We start from the raw sequence: 20,996 nt of genomic DNA, 5'->3' as shown, positions 1-20,996 counted from the left end.
GTTGGAAGGAAATGAGCGACTTTTGAAATAGTTGATCATTCAAACAATAGGAGGGGCACACGAGCAGGATAGTTTTTTCGAGCGAGAGAGAGGCTTAAAGGTAGAATAAGTGACGTTCTATGGATCATCACATAGTGGCAGTGTGACAGAGTTTGTCAGCTTTTCGGTTTTAACCATGTTTATTTCTTCTTCGCCATTCTCTCATAGAAGAAGTATGACATGCCTGATCTGTTCTCCAGTTGAGCTTGATTGGGTAAACGAGCAACAAACACACGTGCGAAATATGCTCATCTTTTTTCTTTTTTTTTTTTCGTAAGATAACCTTTGTATTCTTCTCCTTAGTAGGTTTGGTAGTAAAAGAGGGAGCTAAAAAAAAAACGGAACACATTTACCATGCTGTGATTCCTTTCCTCGTTTATCGATGAAAGCAATGAAGCTCAAATACATTCCTAAAGATTCCTAGCGATGTGGTTTCTTGGGACATTTTCTTCATGTGGTGCCGTTATCAAGCTTGCAATCGGAGAAAAGGCTAGAGCTGGGCACCAAGAGCTTAGCAAGCACTATGGGTGTTAGATATGTGAGAGGGATAAGGTAACGCATAAATAACCAAAGGAGAATGATAACCGGCTTAGGAATAAACTTAACGCGGAGAAAAAAATTTCAATGCTTGTCTCTGTTTTGGTACGAACCGCTTTTAACTCAAGGGGAGGTGTTCTTGGTTTTGCAAGGCGTTCAAAAGCAGCGTCGCTGTTGAGACTTGAGAGGGTCAGCATTTCTTTCGAGATCAAAGGCTTCCACTTTACCACTGTCTTTACAGGAAGGTTGTCCTTGCCCATTGTTGCTCCCAAGCGCGGCATCCCGTGAGCAAAGCCAAAGCAGCACCCCTGCCCCCGCCTGGGGCAGGTGCAAAACTCACCGGTGACCCCTCCTGAGCGACAGAAACTCAACTCTCACCATATTTGCTGAAGAAGTGGCTGCATGTGTGCTTGCCATCGGAGACCAAAACCACGAGCAAAAAGTTGTGGTGAGTCATGTTTGTCCGAGCCAGAGCTAACATGCAAGACGCAGGCACTGAAGGGAACAGGGGATAGTTTCTTGCAGCCCTCCCTCCCCATTTTTCAAGAACGTTTTTAGCTGACATGTGAGTTTTCATTGCCGCATCACGTGAATGGAAAGAGGGGGGGGGGGCAGCTCACCGTAACAACCCCAGGATCATATGCGCAGGCTTCAAAATAAGTACGCAGCGCGTCCTTTAGACTTACTGAGCACCACAAAGAAGTATGTGGCTCAAAATATGAAAGGCTCCACCTAATACTGCAAGCTGCTTCTTTTATGGAAAGAAGCACACGAGGCAATAGTGCACACTGCCCCTTTCTCGATGTGTTTCTTTCAACTCTGCACCCCCATGGCACCATCCAGTCCACTCCTCATGCCTCCTTTTAAGCTCACTGTGGGACAATGGATCACCGAGGAGGTTCTTCCTCTTCGGCGTCGTGCCAAAAAAAAGCATACCATTCGAATCTAGGTGACGATGATGTTTCTGCAAATGCATTCCCGAGAGAAACGTTCTCCGATGATCAAATTCAAGAGATTGAACAGCTCTTGTCGCGTATTAGTAACGAAATGGATGACCATGAGATAATAGCAAGCTCCTTCGATACTGATCATGTTTCATCACCAACAGGGGTGCTTGTGGCACAGAAGAACTGCGAGCATAACAAAATGCTATCCGACAAGCGACAAGGCATAGACGCAGACGATAAACGGGACCGTATTTGGAAGGCGCGTATCGCAGATGTGCACACGTACCTGGAGCATAAAAAGCGCGATTCCATCAATGCGATCATCAATAAGCGTAAATTCCGAGAGAAGGTCAGGCAGCAGCGCCACTGGCACCGCACTCGATATCACAGCTCAATACCCAAACTCGTGCCTTCTCTCACCGATCAGTTTTCAAAATACTATGTTCAAGCCGACGACATGATGCTATTTGTTGAGATGCGAAGTCGCTGAGCTTTAGGCTTACCGCCATTTATGTTCCGCTTTTTGTGTGTTACAACTCCGTCAAGAGGATCCGTTAGTAAAACCAACTACACCTTTTTCCTTTTGCTCTCCTACTTACTTTGTGCGTTTGGCAAATATTGACACTCGGGGCATAAAACATAAGCAACATGCTTGCTCGGGAGCGGCTTTTTTTTTTTTTGGTCGCGCATGTATATGTGTCAAGGATCATTTCATTTCTTTAGTCACAGCGCAATTCTTCGAATACGGAGGCAAATGTGGCACTCCATGCTCCCCCAGACCGAAAGAAAAACGACCATGGTATCTCGTCCTCATATAATCTCCCTGTTTTTCTATCTCTGATGCCTTTCTCCACCTGTTAAACGTCTTTGATATGACTTTTGAGAAAAATATCACACGTATTTCCTCTTGTGATCAAGCTCTAGATAGACTTGAAAAGCCATTGAAGGCTAAAAAAAAAATCATATCGAAGGCAAATAGTTGTTCAAAAATGTCTTCTGTCGAAGATGAAAACCAGGCAGTTGAGGGGTACAGCGCGTTTGTACCGATGGAAGAGAACGGTTCACCAGAAGATCCTCAGGTAAATGTTACTGTCTTGGATGAGGCTGTAGAAGAGGGAGCGGTTTGTATCGAAGAACATGAACTCGCAGCGGCGGACAGAGATCTTTCGAACCCCTTTGTCTTTAACATGGCTTCGCGTGAAGTGGATGAGGGCTACATGTCTGTTATTCGGGGACTGAACACCTTTGACCGTGAGGATGAAGAAGTGTGCCGAAATGCTGTGGACATCTGCAAAGATATTATTGCAGTGGAGCAGAGCCTTTTTTCTGAAGCTCCCAGCTATGTTACATACTTCATGTCTGCGCAGCGTGCAAAGGCGATTGCGTACAACAAATCAGTCCAGCCACATTTGACTCTTCCCACAGCGAGCGGAGCTACTTGCAATTGGGAAGAACAACGGGCGTACGTTGATCCCAGTGTGCCGCTGTTACTTCCGTATGATGCTGAGCGGTTCAAGCTGGAGCGGCCTGAGAGAACCCCGGCAGAGGGCACGTACCACGATCTCTTCTACGGTGATGGCACGCAGGTCGTGTTCTCTGCTCCACCCGACAACAAGCGGAAGCAACTTGAAGAAGAGCATAAAAAGCATCCCCATCCGTCCTATCACGGACCGTACGTCTTTAAGCCGGAGCATAAGAAGCCCATGCGTGTTCCTGCTGATTTTGTTCCTTCCTGCGCAGTTGTTGAAAATTCTCGCTCTGCCTCACGGAATAAGCGTATGAGCATGACGAAACCCAAGAAGCAAAACAAGAAGAAAGTAATCACAAAGTAGGTGGCCTTTTTCCTGATCCAAAGAAATGCAAAAAAAAAATTTACCAGTTTTTTCTTGTACTTTTCTTTCTGTCCGTGTATTGAATCACTTTGTAGCATTCCTATCAACAAATGCAGTAGATATGCAAAGCTTAGGCTCTCTTCCTCATGGATGATGACTAAAATGCTGTGAGGCATATTGCTCTTCGCTTCGTATATATATATATATATATATATACATGTTTTCATGATAGCGAAAAAAGCGTCAAGGAAGCAAACAATATTGGTGGTATGGATTCAAATGTTCTTTGCCTCTACCATAATTCAGATATCTTTGCAGGACAAATGGTAGCTTGTGCACGAGCAAATTTGGTAGGTTGCGCCCACAAACCAGTTACTTTTCAAATTGTCCTTTCTTCTTTCGATATATCTCCGCTGGTTTGCAGAGGCTTGAAAAGAAAAGAGCAATACTTCAATGTCCATCAGTACCATATCATCCCTAGCAGAGCTTCAGGCTCTCGTGCGTCAGCCTAAGCTGACAGTGATTGATTTTTTTGCAACATGGTGCGGGCCATGCAAGGCGATTGCTCCTCTCATAGAAAAGCTCGCTTCTACAAAACCGCACGTCAATTTTGCAAAAGTAGATGTCGACCGTACACCTGATGTCGTACGTAACTATCCCGTCCGTGCAATGCCCACCTTCTACTTTTTCAAGGGTGGAAACGTGGTGTCTACATTTGAAGGCGCTGACATAAACGCTGTGATACGGCTTGTGCAGGAGAACGAAGTGATTCCCCCACCTGCTATCCCGTTGGATGAGGAGTTGGAGGCAATGAAGTCCAGAGACCTGCTTTCATTGATGCGGCTGCATTGTATTTCGACTGCAGGACTCATGGAAAAAACCGAGCTGATTGAGGCACTCAGAAAGTACCGCAGGTGATGCTACTTCGTGGCGCTGTGTCGTATTCACAGCCATTTTGAGGGCATCATAAAAAAAAAAACAATAGTAAGCAATTTACGATTCATTTAGTACCGCAGGAAGCCATGGGGAAACTATACTATGGTTGATCGCTTCACGTAGAGAATGTGATGCTTCACCCGGAATGTCGACGTCTTACGCTCGAGCTGTAAGGCGACCGACGTTCTGCTTGCTATCTAGATGACAAATATACGCAGGGCGCATTACAGCTTATGCATATCTCTTCCTTACATACCCAAATACTTCTTTTCATTTGCTCCATGCCGTTCTATATCCAAGCAAGGCTAAAGAAGTGAACTTTCTATGATTTTTTTTCACTGGCTGCTTTTTGATTCGAAACCCTCATGTTCCAAGGCTTTAGTGAGACTCAGGAGCTTCGTGCTCTCTACAATTTTGGCGAACTGGGCTCGGCGACCAATCGTAGGAACGGTGCTGCACCTGCACAGACTCCCCCGCAAGCTAGCGATGTCGGCAACCATGATCGAGAGAGTGCAGAGAGCGACAATGGTGATTACTCTCCCCGGGAGGCGCATGACGACCATGAGGCTTTCCCATCTCCTGCTTTTGGTGCACGAGTCGATATCCACGTGACAAACACAGCCACTATTGGCGATGCAGAGGTTGTGAAGAAAAAGGCGAAGGCTAGCGTGTTGAAAGAGGTCTTTGGAGTGAACAAAGAGAGTACAAAAGGAATGACAGATGAACAGAAGAAGGCTGCAAGCCTTGAGCAACGTTGGCAAAATGCACTTCTGGAAGAGCAGCGTCTGAACGACTTGGAACAGCGTGTTAGCCGTGACGAAGTCGCCGCGACAGAACTAGGACAGCTTCCCAACTTCCCACGCAAGTTCCTCTGCATACATCCGCTCGTGTACCACAGTATCTCGGTGGTACCGGAGCATCGGCAGCTGTTTGTAAAGATGGCCTTTTGGGACTGGGTTGCCGTGTGTATTCTTCTCGTAGCCAATTGCGTGGTAGCTATAGGTGTCACCAGCGCTCCCATTCGTTCCAACGTTGCAGTTAATCACGACGTTAACAAAGTACTGAACGGCGTGCTTGCTATTCTGTACCTCATTGGTATCCCGCTGAGCTTTTTGCTTTGGTACTGGCGAATTTACCGAGGATGCTCGACGGGGCGCCCACCGCAGCACATTTTAGCATTGTGCGGCCTCTTCATTGCTCTGGCGCAGGCCATTTTTGCCCTCGTTGGCTCCGAAAGCTACGGAGTCTGTGGTATTATACTTGCGAAGTGGATTCAGGAGACGCGTGCAACTGGCGTAGTGGTACCTGTAGCAGTCATAGCAGTGCTCTGGGCTGTTCAGGCCGTCTTTACGTGCTACATGATTACTAAGATGTTCATCTTCTACCGGAGGGATCTGGCCGCCCGCCGTGCCGCTCGCCGCCACGGCATAAACGTTGTAGGCTGACGGCAGACTCTAAACCTCCAAGCATAACAGCATAGCCCAACAGCAAGTGATGCAAGCTATCTGGACTCGAATGTGCTTATGGCGTGGTCATGCTTCGCTGCATACACGCTGGGCTTGAGCTCAGTTGGCTGCCTTGTATACTGGCTTTGTTCCTTTGCCCGCAGCGAGAGCAATGCATGCCCAAAGAAAGAAATTGTCGTGGGATCAGAGTGGAACGCCTCCTTTTATACGGACATGCCTTCTCCAGGCGTCTGTCTTTGCGCTTTTTTTCATCGGTATTGAGAAATAGCTTAAAAGACGGTAACACAGCGTACACTCACACGGAAGCAGCATTACGTACTTCCTGAGCCACTCTCCGCCTCCTTTTATCGTGCTTCTCTCTTTTCTTCCTGTCTCCTTGATCTCTCTACGTGCCCCCGTCTGTATGATGAAGAGGCAGGATAAGAGGAATGAAGAGCCGACATCTGCTGCGCCATCTGCCGTTACTGTTTTAGTGTTAGCAACGACAGACTTACTTTTTATTTTCTTGTGTGTCGCAAAGGAGTGCGCCATCACGTTTGCTTCGCGGGGCCTGGCATGGTTTTATGTTGGTAATCACCGTACTTCAGTTGCGAAAGGATAGGGAAGTGGAATTTGTGCAAGAGAGCAGTGGGGATCATAGAGGGGGCGGTCTTCAGCGTTGTATATATTCATGCAGTACTTATATTTCTAATATGTCCATCTTGCCGTTAGAGTATGACTTCAACCTCCACTCTACCCGGCCCGCCACAGGTCCATCGCATGATGCGAAGGAGCGGCAGACACGGGCTACAGCAATGCGCCGACTCAGTCATCAGAGTACAGTCTCTGCCTCAAACTCTACCCACTCCCTGCCTCGCAGATTACCGCACAGGGGGTCCCATTATGCCGGTCGCCACGTGGTGCATCCCCCTCGGGGTGGCTGAGGTGCTTCACCAGTAGGCAGCGACGGCTGGGTGCGATGCGTTCGAGTCACGCTGGACACTCTGCCTATTGTATGGGGGGTACAAGCGTGTTCACAGTCACTGGCCGCTCCGATGCAACGCCACTCAGGACCTGACCGCCGACATCGGCAACGATACATTGCTCTGGCCTCCCTACGTCGTAGGTGCTTGGCTCTGTCCCCACCAGGAGCGGTTCGGCACTGTTGGGGATAGAGGGACTGCTTGGCTTCCCCACAGAATGGGCACTGGATCTTGACACCACGTACTGAGGCGTCCCTTGCCACCAGGGGAGGTTAGATGTGCAAAAAAAAAAAGGATATTGACATCTGCGAACTCTTTTGAAGCAACCTAGCGTTGTCTCACTGCTACACCGTTACATCTCTCCCTCTGCTTCGGAGAGATGAAACGGTGACTTTTCTATTGACCCTCGCCTACGAATGTTTTCCTGCGTAGTGTCTCCTTCGTTTCTTAGCTCTGTCTTTTTCGTTTCATTTTGCGTATTATTGGACTCGTGGCGCATACTTGTTGGGAAGGGGGAGCTGCTTTTTCTCTGTGCTTCTGGATCTCTCTGTCCTGACGTTTGTTTCCTGGCTGACGTGACTAATACTTGTTGTACTTCTACGAGGGCGTGACGTCCTTGCAGTGCTGCTGTGGCCCTGTGTGTGCTAGCGTTGCCGGTGTCGCGATGCATGTCGGGCTGGGTGCTGGTTCATTGTGAACCATAATGGCCATAACCGCAAGGGAAGACTTTATCTTTTGTGCTGTTTCTGCTTCTTCTTCCCGCCATGTGCCCATCAGACTCCCATTTTAGGGTTTGTGTTTCTCTCTTAGTGAGACTCTCTTCTTTTTTAATTTCTTTTGCCGTCTTTAAGTGTGTGTGTGTGTGTGTGTGTGTGTGTGTGTACGACGTGGCTGTGGTTGGGTTGTGCTGTTTTGCGTATATATTTTCTGTCGTCTCTTTGAACTGCGCGGTTCCTCCCTTTCTCCCCTTAGGCCCCTTCTTTCTCACTCTCTCCATGTTCGTTCCTCCATCCCTGTCGCGGATATATATTGCTCGCTTTGTATCCATTCATCTTTTACCGGCAAGGTGATCGAACAGCAACACAAAAGGAAAAGAAGAGGAATATACACACACACACACACACACGCTTCTCACACAAGAGAAAACGCGGTCTGGCAAAGCGGACGTGCCATGACCTTTTCGCTGTCGAGCGCGCAAGGCAGTGCTAGGAGCTGCTTCACGTCGGGCTTGCACTACAGGTCGGTCCACAGATATTTTGAGGGTGGCGCTCTATGGACGCAGCCTGTGAGAACCAAGGAGGCAAGGCATGAGATTCTTTTTCGCTGTGGAAGGCCCCGTCGTGTAGGTGCGTACCCTCGAACATCCTTGTCGTGTGTTGGATTGGTGCACTGTAGCTCTGTCTCCCTCTGTGTTTTGGCTTTGACATAACCTCTTTCTATTTCTCGCTCATATTCACCCCATACCATTGTTTCTTTCTCCTTTGCCTTCCCCCTTTCTCTCCGTCCTCTTCGAGAGAGTTTTCGCCTTTATTTTGTGTCCGTGGTGTTCCTTTCGCACAATGAGCTACACAACAAGAAGAGCCTGTGCATACAAAAGAAAACAGAAACACATAGAGGGCGCGTCATGGCATCTGCTTTGCTGTTCTAGTCCGTTCTTTGTTTGGTTCTCTTATCCTATCTCCGCGTCCACCTTCTTTGTCCTTCTCTCACTTTATCTGCTACCACGTTGCCCCTGCGGCCCTCCCGTCTTACCGTTGCTATTGGGCACATGCACAGATCCACCGTTTCAGTGATTTCCCCTCTCCTCTCTGCCCCCCATTCTCTATCTGCCTCCACGTTTTCCTATCTTTTCTCTTTCCGCTCTGCACGCCTACATAGACACCCACCTCCTACCCCCCTTCACCCACCCCCACACACACACGTGCAGCAACGCCCGCTGATGTGTATCCCCTTATGTTTATTCCTGCCTCTTTCGCACTCCTCTCTTTTTATTCACCCTTTCTGATGCGGTGGTGATGCTGGCGAGAACAAGACCCGTGTGCTCACACACGCAGACAGACAGGCACAACGGACGTGCATAGCTTTTTCGCTGCCGCTCTCACTTTCTCTTTTGCCCTTCCCTGTCCCCTCTTTTCCGTGTCTCTATGTGCGTGTAGGCAGCGACCGATGAGAAACCCCGAGAAGGATGCGCTGGGGGCCACGCTGTCTTCCTCAAACCCCGTGGCGGCAGCGGCAAGCCCTGACTGGAAGAGAAGGGGCAGGTTGGCGTCAGCGCGGCTGCGCCTCGAGCAGAGTATGAAAACGACAAGGCAGAAGGAGGGTGAAGAGAAGGACTTGCTCAATACGACGGTGTTGATGTCGAAGCGGCAGCCGCTGCCATCAGAGAGTGATGATCAGGGAACACCGCCCAGCATTCACCGCTGCAAGAATGTCTCTATGTGGTATCTACCTCTACCGTCTCTACCCCTGGCTCCCCTGGAGTGCCGCAGCTAGAAGCCGCACACTTTGACAGTAGTGCACTTACTGTCGTCTCAGCACGGATCACAAGAAGGAAACGGTCGCGCCAACAGCGCAACCGATTAGAAGCGGCAGGGAGAACCAACCAGCACGAATCCGTTTGCCACGTCAGAGCACCGAGCAGTCGCGGCCATTATGCAAGCTCTGGCACCCGCGACTTTTCGTGGCACATGTCGGTACAGCACTAGCAGGATCATGTCTGCTGCTTTTTCACGGCTGTTCATCGCTTGGAATGAACGCTACGGCTGCTGAACGGCATCTCTCGCACCCCCCTGTGGCTGGACGCACTTGCTTTCCTGCCTCTGCATTCAGAACGCCTTCATGTTTTACTCTCCACTGCCGACTTACTACTTTGGATATGATGACCATGGCGACGCCCAGTCGCGCAGACAGACTAGAGAGCAGGCACCTTGGCTAGACGACGAGCGCATCGAGCACGTTTGGCAGCAGCGACGACTGTCGTGCACAGTGCCCAACAACCGCGTTGGTGATATTCTGCATGGCATTGCGTTATCGCATTCTCAGCCTCCTAACGGCGCTAGGGATAATGGGGAGCGCGTGACGCCCAGTTTCGCCCACATCTTCATTCCCAGTGAAAGCGCCGTGCAGGCTTATCACATCCACTCCGGATCTGTCGTCTTCGGCCGGAAGATACACATGGGCGACTCTCCTCTGTCCTCGGCTGGTCTTACTCTCTTCCGTGTAGTATCATTCGCCCGCATTGTCGCATGTCTAGCCATGTCGGCATCTTACCACTTCAACGGCGAGAACATTGGTGAATGCACTGCATATTACTATCCTTGTGCCTGAGCACCCCCGGCTACGGCCTGTGCGAGGGATGTTCATTGGAGGCATTCATCAAAGGCCTCACGGAGCGTGCAGTGGTGTTCCTCTTCGCAGCGGAGCACAGCATCACCGTTTCTCGCGTGATTCTGATGGGCCACTCCTTTGGCACCGAGGTAGCCATACACCATGGCTAAGCACATCCAACGCATGCGCATGGAGTTGCGCGCGACTCGTCGAAGAATGTGGATAAGGTGCCCTACACGTTACCCAGCTACCTACGACTGCGAGATCTCTATCAATGAATTTGACCGTGCTGTGCGCTGCCCGCCGTGTCACTCGGCGACAACACAGCCGGTGGCCGCCGTCTCAGCGATCTCCACACTGCCAGTCCCGTCTCGTCACCCAGTGGACGGCGCCGAGAGGTCGCTCGAGCTGAAAGCATCTACATCGCAAGTCTGCACGCTGCTGAACGTGCGTCACGGCGAGTCGACCAGTACTGCACACCAGCTAAAGCCTCAGCAGTCGCGGCACCACAATGGCCTTCTGTGTCGACACTACGTCTTGGACAGCATCGTTTTCCTCTCTCTGTTCACCCACATTTGTTGTATAGAGTACTGGTCCAATCTGCGTAGTTGCGGAGTGAATGTGCAGGGGCTGGAGCAGTGCCATCTGGAGATCCCGGAGGATATCTTCGTGGTGGTTCCAGGGGGCTCGACGGCAGACACGCGTGAGGTGCGCAAGACTGACGAGGGTCCGCCGCCGATGGGTTTCCCCTGTCCCTCGACGTGGTTATTCGACTTCGAAGGAAGCACCTCTTTCCACTACTTGCTATTCATTGACGTCGTGTGTGGGCTGCAGGAGCAGAGTGGCTTCGTCAAACACACCTCTGTATTACTGCTACACGGCACACAGGGCGTTCTCGTTTTACCCACTCACACTGTTGCCATTACCACGAAACTGTGTCAGTGCACGAAAGACGCCGCGAACAAGGTTTATCTCGACTTGCTGAGGGATGCACGACACAACCTGGACGGTACCCACATCATTCACCCCTTCCTCAGGGACATCATTATCCTGCCTCACTTGCGGCGTCAACGGGCGCTGCGCGGCGAGCTCGATGCGACGCTAAGACACAGTGTTGAGTTGCAGCAGCAACAGAAGAAGCACACCGACCCCAGCGGTGGTGCTTCCATATCTGTGAGTGCTGGCGGCACGATAGGTCGCGGCGAGCGACTTTCACCAACCAGCACCACGCAGCGGACGACAGAGTCGATTGACAAGGACAGTGACGACAGAAAGCCGAATGAGGCGCACACGTGGTGGAAAAGTGGTGCTTCTGCTCCTCAAGAGTGACGAGAAAGCGTTGTCATCGCTTGCCGCCGCCGCACTCCACACTGCCAGTGCACCCGTGAAGCGACGTGAATATATATATATATATATGTATTCGAAAGCTTTTGTGGCTTTGCTGCTGTTTTAATTGCTGAGTTTGTGATTGTTGTTTTCTCTGGCTGAGTATGTGCTGTGTATGCCTCTGTCTTTCTCACATTGCGTCCTGTTGTCTTGCGTGTGTGCCTCCTTCCTCCTCTCTCTTCACACTACCTCTTTCTCTCTTCGCTGTTTCAGTGCTGCGGCTCGTCTGAGAGTGTGCCTACGTGCACGTCTAACTCCTCCGAGGGAATGCGCTTGCCAATATATGCATCACCCTCTTCCCCTCCGCAGATGTCTTGCTTACAGGCACGCGCAGACACGCACCATGCACAAGAGCGTACTCGCCCACGTCAGGGAGAGACCCACTTAAAACAGGAAACAACATAACAGAGAAGCCCCAGCCCCCCATCACACAACAAAGAAAGACGAACGAGGAATTGTACGCCAGCGACATCAAAGGCTTCTTGAGAGCATTAGAGCGACCGATAGGGGTAATGAGGGGCTGGGGAAGAGGTACATGTGTGTGTGTGCGTGTACATGTGCTTATAGTGCCGTCTCCCTCTTTTTGTTGTACCTCTCTCGCCCACTACAGTACCCGCTCCTTTGCTGCGTCGCTGCTCGTGAGCCTTTCCCCAAGCGAGCAGGCGACACATGCCGGCTTCTCCGTTGCGGCGAGGGCATTTTCCCTTTCACATGCCACACTTTCGCTTGTCACACTTTACGCTTCTGCCCTCGCTGCCTTTACCCTTTCTATTCTCTTTCACTTTAAGCGCTGTCAATCGAGTGACTTTCTATCCCCTCACTCGCGTGGGAGGTGGAGAGGAGAGCGGGCTCACTTGCGCACGATCCCTGTGTCTTCTCACTCATTGCACATCTTGTATAAAGTAATTATTATTTATCAAGAGCGCGCGCACACACACAGAAAAGAGTGCTGAACAACAGGCAGGGGCAGAGCATTAGGCGACGAGCGAGGACTGGGTACATTGCATTGCGTGAGCGGTCTCGCTCTCACTCATAATTCCCACAGCTTAACCTTTGCACACACACACACACACACACACACACACACACACACGCACACGCATACATGGAAACACAGGCGCGTATGAGTCACAGGGGTGGACCTTTCAAGGCGCGCTCTGGCAAAGCAGAGACGGGAGTCGCCGACAAATCTGGCAACACAGCACCTTTGGCCTCGTCTTCGGATCCTTCAAGGAGTCGAAAAGGCGCTGACCCCGCCACTGGCGAGGCGACCTCGTCGGGCGATGAGTTTTTATTCATTCGAGCTCTCTCTCAGATGGGCAGTAGCAGTAGTGCCCAGCTGGTCGTCGTGCAGCGCCTTCTGAAGAGTGTCCTGTCGGCCGCAGGCAATGTTGTTCGTGGCACCGACTCACAGCGCAAGTTCACAAGCCTATACACAGAGTTTTGCATAAGTGCGGTGCGTAGCTTGGCGAGCGTGGAGGAGGCTGTGTACGAACTCACTCACCCAGGCTGTCGCGCCGCTGACGCTGCGGACTGGGCAATTCAAGGGATTGACGATGCCGATTTCCTTAAACAAGTGGCAGTGTATGTGGCAACGCATACCAGTGCCCTCAGCGTGGCATACCTAGAGCACGTTGGTCAGTCGGCGTTCGAGAAGCTGCAGAAACAGCAACGCAAGCGGGAGCGCTCCGCTACCACTAGCAGCGGCAGTGCTGACGCTTCGAGCCACCGGGCGGCTAAGGCGAGCCGCACGGTCGTCGCCAGGGGCGCCGGCGCTCAAGCGGCCCATGGCGGTGGCGCCGCCGTTGATAAGCCTGGCCACTCCCCGTTCGGCTCTCTCGGCCTTGTGGATGCGCAGGAGACAATGCGACACGCTCTGCAGGCCATTGAGAGAGATAAACAAGCGTCTGCTTCCACTCCCGCTGACGCAACAGGCGTGTCGCGTCGCGGCCATCAGGATATTGCCACGGCTCAACTGGAGCTGTGCTATACTGATGCCCGCCCTTCTGGCGTGTTTTTGTCTAAGGCACCCGGCGGCCTCTCCGCGATAGGGGCGACGTCTGACGGAACGCCGCTTGACAATTGCACGATTGCATACGATCTTCGAGATCCCGAACTGAAGCTGAGTGACATTCCAGAGCTCTCTATCCGTCTGCAGCCGTGGACAATCCCGCTGCCATCCAGCGGCGTGTACTTGGACCGAGTGACGATGGAGCGCGACCGCAGAGGCGGGAACGCGAGCGGCAACGGAACCTGTGTCTCCACCGCCAAGGTGGAACCAACCAAGTCAGCGTTGGAGGTGTGTCTCGCACCGACTCCCATAGAGTTTCTGCGACAGTGGGAAATCCGGGAGGCTGCGCTTGCCACGGAGCAGCAGCAGCCTTCGTCAGCACCAGTATCGGTCTCGGGCCCGTACAGCGTAGCCCCTTACGGTGGTAGCAGCAGCCGTGCTGGTGGGCTGTCGACTGGTGGCAGCCCGCGCCCCACGGCGCCTTTACCAACCCCGCCTCCTTCTGCGCCCTCCAACAGCAGTCCCCTTGGACACCATCCGCCCTGCATACCCGAGTTGGACGCTCGTACCAGCGGCGCCGATGTCGACCCCACATTGGTGTTCTCTGACTTTTTTCCAGCGGTGCGGGATAAGCTGACCACGACGAGCATGCCAACGTACGTGATGGCAAATCTTTCCCACTACGGTGTATCGAAGATGGAGCACGTGTACGCAATGGGGTCGACAAGCAAGTGACGCACATATATATATATATACATATATATATGTGTGTGTGTGTGTGTGTTCACTGCTCTCTGTGTTCGTCGCCGCCTTGCTCTGTGTAATGGCCAGCGCACATGCGCTCGCAAACCGAAACTAAACCAAGCACTTGCTGCGTCCCACATGTGGTCTGTTCTCACTCCTTGTGGAATTCATTGAGGCATCCTATGACGACAGCCTTTGCCGCACCCACCCTGGGGTCTCTCCCTCTCTTTTTTTCTTTCCCTGCCACCCATCGCTCTCTTTTCCTTACTGCGTTTCGCTGCATTTACGCCCCGCGTATTCGCTTTAATGTTTGCATGCGACCACATTTTCTACTTTTACTCACACCACCTCTCCCTCTCCCCGTCATCGTCCTCCTTCGTTGCCCCCCCCCCCGCTGTTACTTCTTCCCTCCTCCTGCCCAGCAGACATGAGCCACACGGTTGGGTGGTGGTGAAGTCGAGATCCGCAATCGTGTGGGGCCACCTTCACTTTTTTTCTGGTGCTCTCGCCTCTTCCTTACCTCTCCCTCGTCGGTTCCGCGCTCACCTCAACCCCTTCCTCCCGCCGTTGTTCACGTGCTGTGCCGTGAACTGCATCGTCTTTGGTCAGTGCGTGCGCCGTTGGAGGTAAAGTCATCCATCGAGAGACGCGCACCGACGCAGAAGCGTGCCCTTCCTCGTTTAGCATGTCTTCTGCCGCCGCCACACATCTGCAGCGGCTACTGGACGGGTACGTTTCCGCCACCCTCGACTGTCATGGGCGGAAACTTCTCCCAAATGGCAATGGCGCATATGCCAGGAACTCGCATACATTGGCGCTCGACGCAGCAGAAGTGATGTGCTACCTGCCATTTTTTTCGACTGCATTCGACGCTTCTGGTGGAGGCATCGCATCGCGAAGGTCGTTGCATCTCGATCCTTCGCAACTATTTGTGGCAGCGACCGGCCCCACTACACAACCGACAGTGGACGGGGCAAGGTCAAGTGATGCCTTATCGTCTTTTATTCTCTACCTTGGCGACGTGGTGGAGCGACATCTGCACGCGTTCATGTCGGCTGTCTCCGTAGGGCCCCCGTTCACAACCTTGCGCTTCGCAGTTGAGCTGAGACACGGCAGCGCTTCTGACGGTCGCAGTAATAATGAAAGCAGTACACATGACCGCAGTGCGAGCGAGCGTGGCTACCGTGGCGGCGGTGGCCCGTACGTGAACTTCGTCGCTTGGGTGGCGTTGGAGGTGTATCGGCTCTTGGCGCGAGGCGCCGAGTCTCGGCAGTGTGAGCGGCGAGCCGCCGGTGGTGCCACGTCTGTGGATGCCGGGGTGCGCACCGACGCGTATGTACGCTGGGAACGCGAGATTGGGGAGCGTGTGTCTGCTGCCATGGCTACCGCGCAGAAGCTCGAAGCAACGCGTACTGGTTGCAGTGATGTGCGCTGGGACAATGCACTGCGGGCTGTTTCTTCTGCCACTGATGCGCGGCTCGATGACGTCTTCGCCACCTACCCACACTTCTTCTACCTGTTCATGTGCACGGAGCTTCTTCCGGACCTTCAGCTGCGCTTGCACAGGTGCGACGAGGCGAACTGCAACGCTCCGCCTCTGGTAAGGCTGCGCCAGGCGCTGCGGAGTACTGCAGTGGCCGAGCCCACGGATGACCAGTCGTTAACTCATCCAACGCCCTTTTTGCATACGGTATTTTGGGAGGACGCGGTGTCACTTCTCTACTGTCGATCCACTGGATCTGCCCCTGTTATGGGCCCGGAGACAACAATGCGCAGCGACAGCGGTTTCACTCGTATTGCCACCACCCCTGGGCAAACGTCGGTCTTCGTGGTGGCGGCGGTGGCGTCAACGCTGGCAGTGCCCCTCTTGAGGCCTGCGTGCCGCTGGATCGATCGATTTGCCCATTTAAGCTCGACAGCAGAGGCACATTCACAGAGGCCTGTCGTAGTGGAGGAAGAGCAGAATCGCGCACAGGCAGTTATGCACATATTGGACGTGTGCATGCGCTCTATGCAGGTGGTTCCGTTTCCGATGTATGACAGCTGCGATGCGGATATGCCGCTCAGCCTTGGCAGCTCCGAGATGGCAGGCAGCTGGCTGATACCGTCAACGTCATCGCCGCTACATGTCCGATCCATGCCGTTGTTTGGGCTGCGGAGACAGCGGCGCGCTGTGGTACTACCGGGGCTGTCAATTGCAGCCACCCGCATCCGCTCTCTAGCTGCGGCGTATTCGGGAAAGGTGAGCACAGTTGACACTGCTACACCGGACATGTTAGTGCCTGCTGGCACGTGTGTGTGGTCGCCTGCGGGTGCGTTGGCGCAGGTGTCGTGGACGGAGGCGCAACTCAGCATGTCAGCTGTGGCACCGTGCTGCGACGATGCTAACGCACCTTTTACATCTATCAGCGCGGTTCCGGCATCGAATTTGCACCCGGTTGAGTTGTTTTTGCTGTTCGAAGACGTACCATCTGACGCGGCGGCATTGGGCCGCTTGCGCGCTGCGCTGGATGCCGAGGTGTGCGAGGGATGGGTTGTTCTTGTCGTCCAGGCCTCGGTTCCGAAAGCTACGCAGCAGTGCGTAGAGTCTACTTGGGGCACAGACGCGCGTCCTGTCCTGCTTCTCAGCGGGCTCGGATGGTGGGGGCTTCAGCAGTTGGCGTTGCGCTTCAATGTGCAACCTAACACATCCGCCACCGACGCACATTGTCTGCGCGGGGTGCGACGCCGTCTCCACCACGATAGCGGTGCCGATCAGCCTCAGGAGCGCCGAGGCTGCGGCGTTGCCGCTCTCCCGCTGCATGGACAGCAGTACGCGCCATCGTCTTCCCTGTCAGCGGACGATGGTGTGCAAAACCAGCTGCCAGAAAAGGGGTATTCACGACACACGCGCTATGCCACGGCCTTCGTAGAGGGGCGCGAGCACTACCTCTTTGTGGTAGGAGAGTGTACTGATGGGGTAGAGCCCAGCACCAGTAGTACTCCTACAGGGATGAAGTCAGAACACACCGCTGGTGCGGTGGCCGACCCTACCGGCACGGTTCTCTCTCACGCCCCGCCAACTTCCTTGCCCCTCCCGCCCTCGCGGTCGCCACTGTCCCCACCCACCATGTCCATGCACTTTTGCGACGACTCGGAGGAGTCCAGCAGCAGCTCCCTCCCCCACCGCTCCTCCAGCAGTGGATCCACTTTCTCTGACGCAACGGCAGCGGCAGCCATGACAGCAGACGGGGCTGGCGGAGAGGTGATGCGGGCGTGGGATGGTGACGCGGCAGTGCCGCCAATACCCTTCGTCGTGGTGAGTGTCCTGGTTGGGGCCGCAACTAGAGGAACACAACAGGAGTTGGTGTACGATATCGGCTACCACTGGCGCCTCCTTCTGCATCAGCTAGTTCTACCTGAGCCACTTTGTTGTCAGGTGCCCACAAGCGGCGAGCGAGGGGCAACGGCCATGGCGATCCGTAAGTTGAACTCTGTGCTGCAGTCACCTCTGCCAAGCAGATTCGCCTCTGCTTCTCCTGCTTGGGTACCCACGTCGGTGTACACCCCGGAGCAGCTGCGTGCGCTGGGTGCCTTGAGGGACGCCCTCTTCTCTTACGAGCTTCTTTCCCTACAGCGTGGGCCGGAGGGACGAACGCTAGATGAGTCATGGCAAGAGCTGGAGCGATACACAGAGCCTAACACGAGCCCATACGAGGGATGCTCTGAGCCACCGACCGAGTCGTGGCTCGCTATCCAAAGTGCTTACCTAGCAGTGGCTAACTGCGTGGATGAGCTCTGTCACACCGTCGTCCTCGGCGGGGGCGATGGTGATACCTCTGCGAATAACAGCGAGCCACGAGGCAGCGCCAGACGCGACCTCTACTTTTTCCCCGTGATCTGAGGCAATTGAGTTGGGCTGCAGAGACAAGGTGCGGAAGGGGGAGAGGGGGAGGGGGGGGGGTAGTAGGGACGAAAGAGCGCGGGAGTCACCGAAGATAAAAAATGTTATCGTCGCCGAAATGGACGGTACTGTCAACTTCTCATTTTTGTCTCCCCGTTTGCCCATCCCGTCCGTCCTGAGTGTCCCTCCTCTCTCTCGTTTTGTTGTTGTTCCGTGAGGTGTGTCTGCGCATATTTTTTTTTTTGCGTGGAGAAAGGCAGAAAAGGGACGCAAACAACACGCCACCGTCTCTTCGCTCTCTTTCTCTTTTCCCTGCATTATGTTTTTCACCGTTACCGCTACCTCTACTCGTTTCCCGTGTTGCCGAAACGACACACTCACACACACCCACACACACGCAAGCATAGTCATGCTGAAACGAATCCCACTTTTCCATTTGCACAGATCGGATACATTGTGGTGCGGCAGACAGCGGTGCGCTTTTTCAGATATCGCTCGACGGGGGGAGAAGGGAACGTGCGTCGATTCATTACTGGCGTGCTTGTTTTGCTTTTTAGTGTCGGAGATGTACGCAAGCTGCCGCCTTGCTTTCATCTCCTTTACTTCAGTGGCAGGTTGTCCAAGTACACACATGTGCACAAGCGTACTTGCAACTTTCCTCCGCGTACTGAATCGAATGGCGCGTGCCTTCGGCTCGTCTTCGCCACTTATGACAACTTCCATGATGGTGTCGCTGTCTCTACGCTCTCGCCGCCTTTTCCCCCTCTTCTCTGTTCCTTCATTCTGCTCTTCTTCCGCGCATGTGTGTATGTGTAGGCGCGTCTGTTATGTGTGGATGTACTTCAGCTCTACGCCGCCTACACACCCTCCCCTCCCCCCTATTCGGTCGGACAGGACTGCGTCCAAGCGAGCGACGCCAAAAGGGAAAGCCGAACAGAACAGCACTTCCTGCACGCGCATCTGCGTGTGTGTGTGTGCGCGTTGAATACCGTAGGCGGACCTCTACTGCATTTTGTTCCCTTGGCGCCACGCACTGCACATTTTACGTAGCACAGGCGCCGCCAAGTCAAATGATGCAGGGTAGCCGGTAGGTGATGGAACAGATGGTTGGCCATCTGTGCTACTTACGAAGAGTCGAGCTGAAGAGCCGATCTCTGGGGTCCCGCCGTTTTGGAGGACTGCCCCCATGGAGCCTCCTCACTTTCTCCCTGTGCTCTCTCTTTCTCTCTCGCCGGGATATGCTTGTGCACGGATGCCTCGTGGACCCTTTGTGCCTTCGCCCGCTATCCTCGTTTTCTTCCTGCCTCTCTCCCCTTCCTATTTTTGCATAACTGCCGCTAGTATTTGAGCTGATCACATTGACAAGGCCTACTCTGACGGTTTGGAGGACCAGGACGGCAGATTCGTCGGAGTCCTCGTTTCTCCCACCTACTTGACTCCTTATTTTTTTCCTCAGGTCGTGGTGTTGTGTGCGTGCCAGGCTAATGTTTTGCCGTTCAACTATACACATATGGACTCTTCGTTTTCTTTACTCATATTAGCTTGCGAGCTTTACTGATCATGACGGGACTTCTTTCTTTGTGCTCTGCACTTTGTTTTGTCTCTCAGTTTGCCAGTTTTTCCTCTGCTTTCTCCTTTGTGGTCCTCCCTTTAAGAGCTTAGTAGTCACTCAGTCGGCCATGATCTCGTGTCTTCTTTCCCATAGTCGTTTGAGCACCTCGAATGTCGTTGACTCGGGCTCAGTTTCCATCCTACGTTCCAGTCGAATGTATGTATCCACGAGTAGGGATCAGATCCAGCTCAGGGGTTTACACGGCTGTCACCTCGTTCACGATACTGCAAAACGTTGAGGAGCGTGTAGGGGTTTTCTTTGCCTTGACTAAATCGTCCTCCCGAATTATGTGCGGTGGCGCGCCTAGGGCCTCCTCAGCGTTTAGTTTCTCCCGCCGACGAAAAATCGACGGTGCTCGACCAAACAACAAAAATATCGTGCAACGAAACACGGCTGCGACCTCAGGAGGCGCATCAAAGAGAAGTATGTATAGTCCCCATCCGAAGAAAATCTCGGGTGGGCACGTCCCTCTTCGCCCTGCTCGGCGGAGCAAATGAGACTCGTGCATTTTCCCTGCATGCGGGGCTGTGGATGTGGCCAACTTCTTCCTTCACCCTCCTACTCTCTTCTGTTGACGACTCGATAAGTGAAGATCGATGGCCAGCATTCGAGTCATCAGACCACTATATTACAACGGAGTTCTTCACTGTGGCTACTGCAGAGACTTCTTGCATTCATTAGCTGACTTGTGAAATTCCTCTGTCCTTTGTCGGTTCCCCATCTTTTCCTTTTGTTGTTGACCGTGAGCGCACCTCTGCCTTCTCATTGCCTCCCCGCCTCCCCGTGTGTGCCTCATCCGGACATCTACGCAGACAGACACACCCGCACCCACCCACACATGCAGACACACACGAGCGCGCAAAAGATACGAACACGCGCCTAGTCCAGCAGTAGGACGAAGGGAGTAGCCGGAGATTTTGTGTGTTGTTTTCGTGTTTTCGTCAAACGCTACGTGCTGCAGCGAGCAGTGAAAAGAGAGACGACATCGAAGCGGAAGCGTAAACCCCCCAAACAAAGCAGCGAAATACCAGAGACGCACACACGCAAGTTCATATCTTCAAAACCCCCCCTCTCCCCTCCCCCCACACACACGCCTAAAACTCAGACTCAGGCATATACTACACGATAAAAGTATACGAGCAACCACAACGACAGCCTATTGTATATAGCTATCTCCTACGAACTATACCTTGTTTTTCGATATATATATATATATATATATATATCATTGTTCATGTGAAACTGCCCTTGGACCCGTCATATTCTCCCACCACGGGCTGCTCACCCACGGCACACCTCTTTTTTTTTTCATAG

The 20,996-nt window shown here is 53.0% G+C and overlaps 5 protein-coding genes and 1 pseudogene across 5 annotated transcripts, besides 1 other annotated feature; all 6 read left to right on the top strand.

Moving 5' to 3' along the window:
• Window positions 1-1,332: 1,332 nt before the first annotated feature.
• On the top strand, window positions 1,333-2,013 carry LPMP_250750 (annotated as a pseudogene).
• A 499-nt stretch (window positions 2,014-2,512) lies between these two features.
• Window positions 2,513-3,355, top strand: LPMP_250740 (hypothetical protein; the record flags this gene model as incomplete). The annotated part of the gene is made up of 1 exon (XM_010701343.1): window positions 2,513-3,355. The coding sequence occupies one exon, from the start codon at window positions 2,513-2,515 to the stop codon at window positions 3,353-3,355; it is 843 nt and encodes a 280-aa protein (XP_010699645.1).
• A 1,301-nt stretch (window positions 3,356-4,656) lies between these two features.
• LPMP_250730 (hypothetical protein) lies at window positions 4,657-5,736 on the top strand (the record flags this gene model as incomplete). The annotated part of the gene is made up of 1 exon (XM_010701342.1): window positions 4,657-5,736. One exon carries the CDS (start codon window positions 4,657-4,659, stop codon window positions 5,734-5,736), a length of 1,080 nt encoding a protein of 359 aa, XP_010699644.1.
• Window positions 5,737-6,446: 710 nt separating this feature from the next.
• Window positions 6,447-6,987: a repeat region.
• A 3,221-nt stretch (window positions 6,988-10,208) lies between these two features.
• LPMP_250720 (hypothetical protein) lies at window positions 10,209-11,375 on the top strand (the record flags this gene model as incomplete). The annotated part of the gene is made up of 1 exon (XM_010701341.1): window positions 10,209-11,375. One exon carries the CDS (start codon window positions 10,209-10,211, stop codon window positions 11,373-11,375), a length of 1,167 nt encoding a protein of 388 aa, XP_010699643.1.
• Window positions 11,376-12,747: 1,372 nt separating this feature from the next.
• LPMP_250710 (hypothetical protein) lies at window positions 12,748-14,178 on the top strand (the record flags this gene model as incomplete). The annotated part of the gene is made up of 1 exon (XM_010701340.1): window positions 12,748-14,178. One exon carries the CDS (start codon window positions 12,748-12,750, stop codon window positions 14,176-14,178), a length of 1,431 nt encoding a protein of 476 aa, XP_010699642.1.
• Window positions 14,179-14,872: 694 nt separating this feature from the next.
• LPMP_250700 (hypothetical protein) lies at window positions 14,873-18,070 on the top strand (the record flags this gene model as incomplete). The annotated part of the gene is made up of 1 exon (XM_010701339.1): window positions 14,873-18,070. The coding sequence occupies one exon, from the start codon at window positions 14,873-14,875 to the stop codon at window positions 18,068-18,070; it is 3,198 nt and encodes a 1,065-aa protein (XP_010699641.1).
• Window positions 18,071-20,996: the final 2,926 nt, after the last annotated feature.

The sequence above is a fragment of the Leishmania panamensis genome (genome assembly GCF_000755165.1).
Source record: "Leishmania panamensis strain MHOM/PA/94/PSC-1 chromosome 25 sequence".
NCBI classification, from domain to species: Eukaryota; Euglenozoa; class Kinetoplastea; order Trypanosomatida; family Trypanosomatidae; genus Leishmania; species Leishmania panamensis.
The sequence above is the reverse complement of the archived record's forward strand: the minus strand, read 5'-3'. Positions and strand labels throughout refer to the sequence as shown.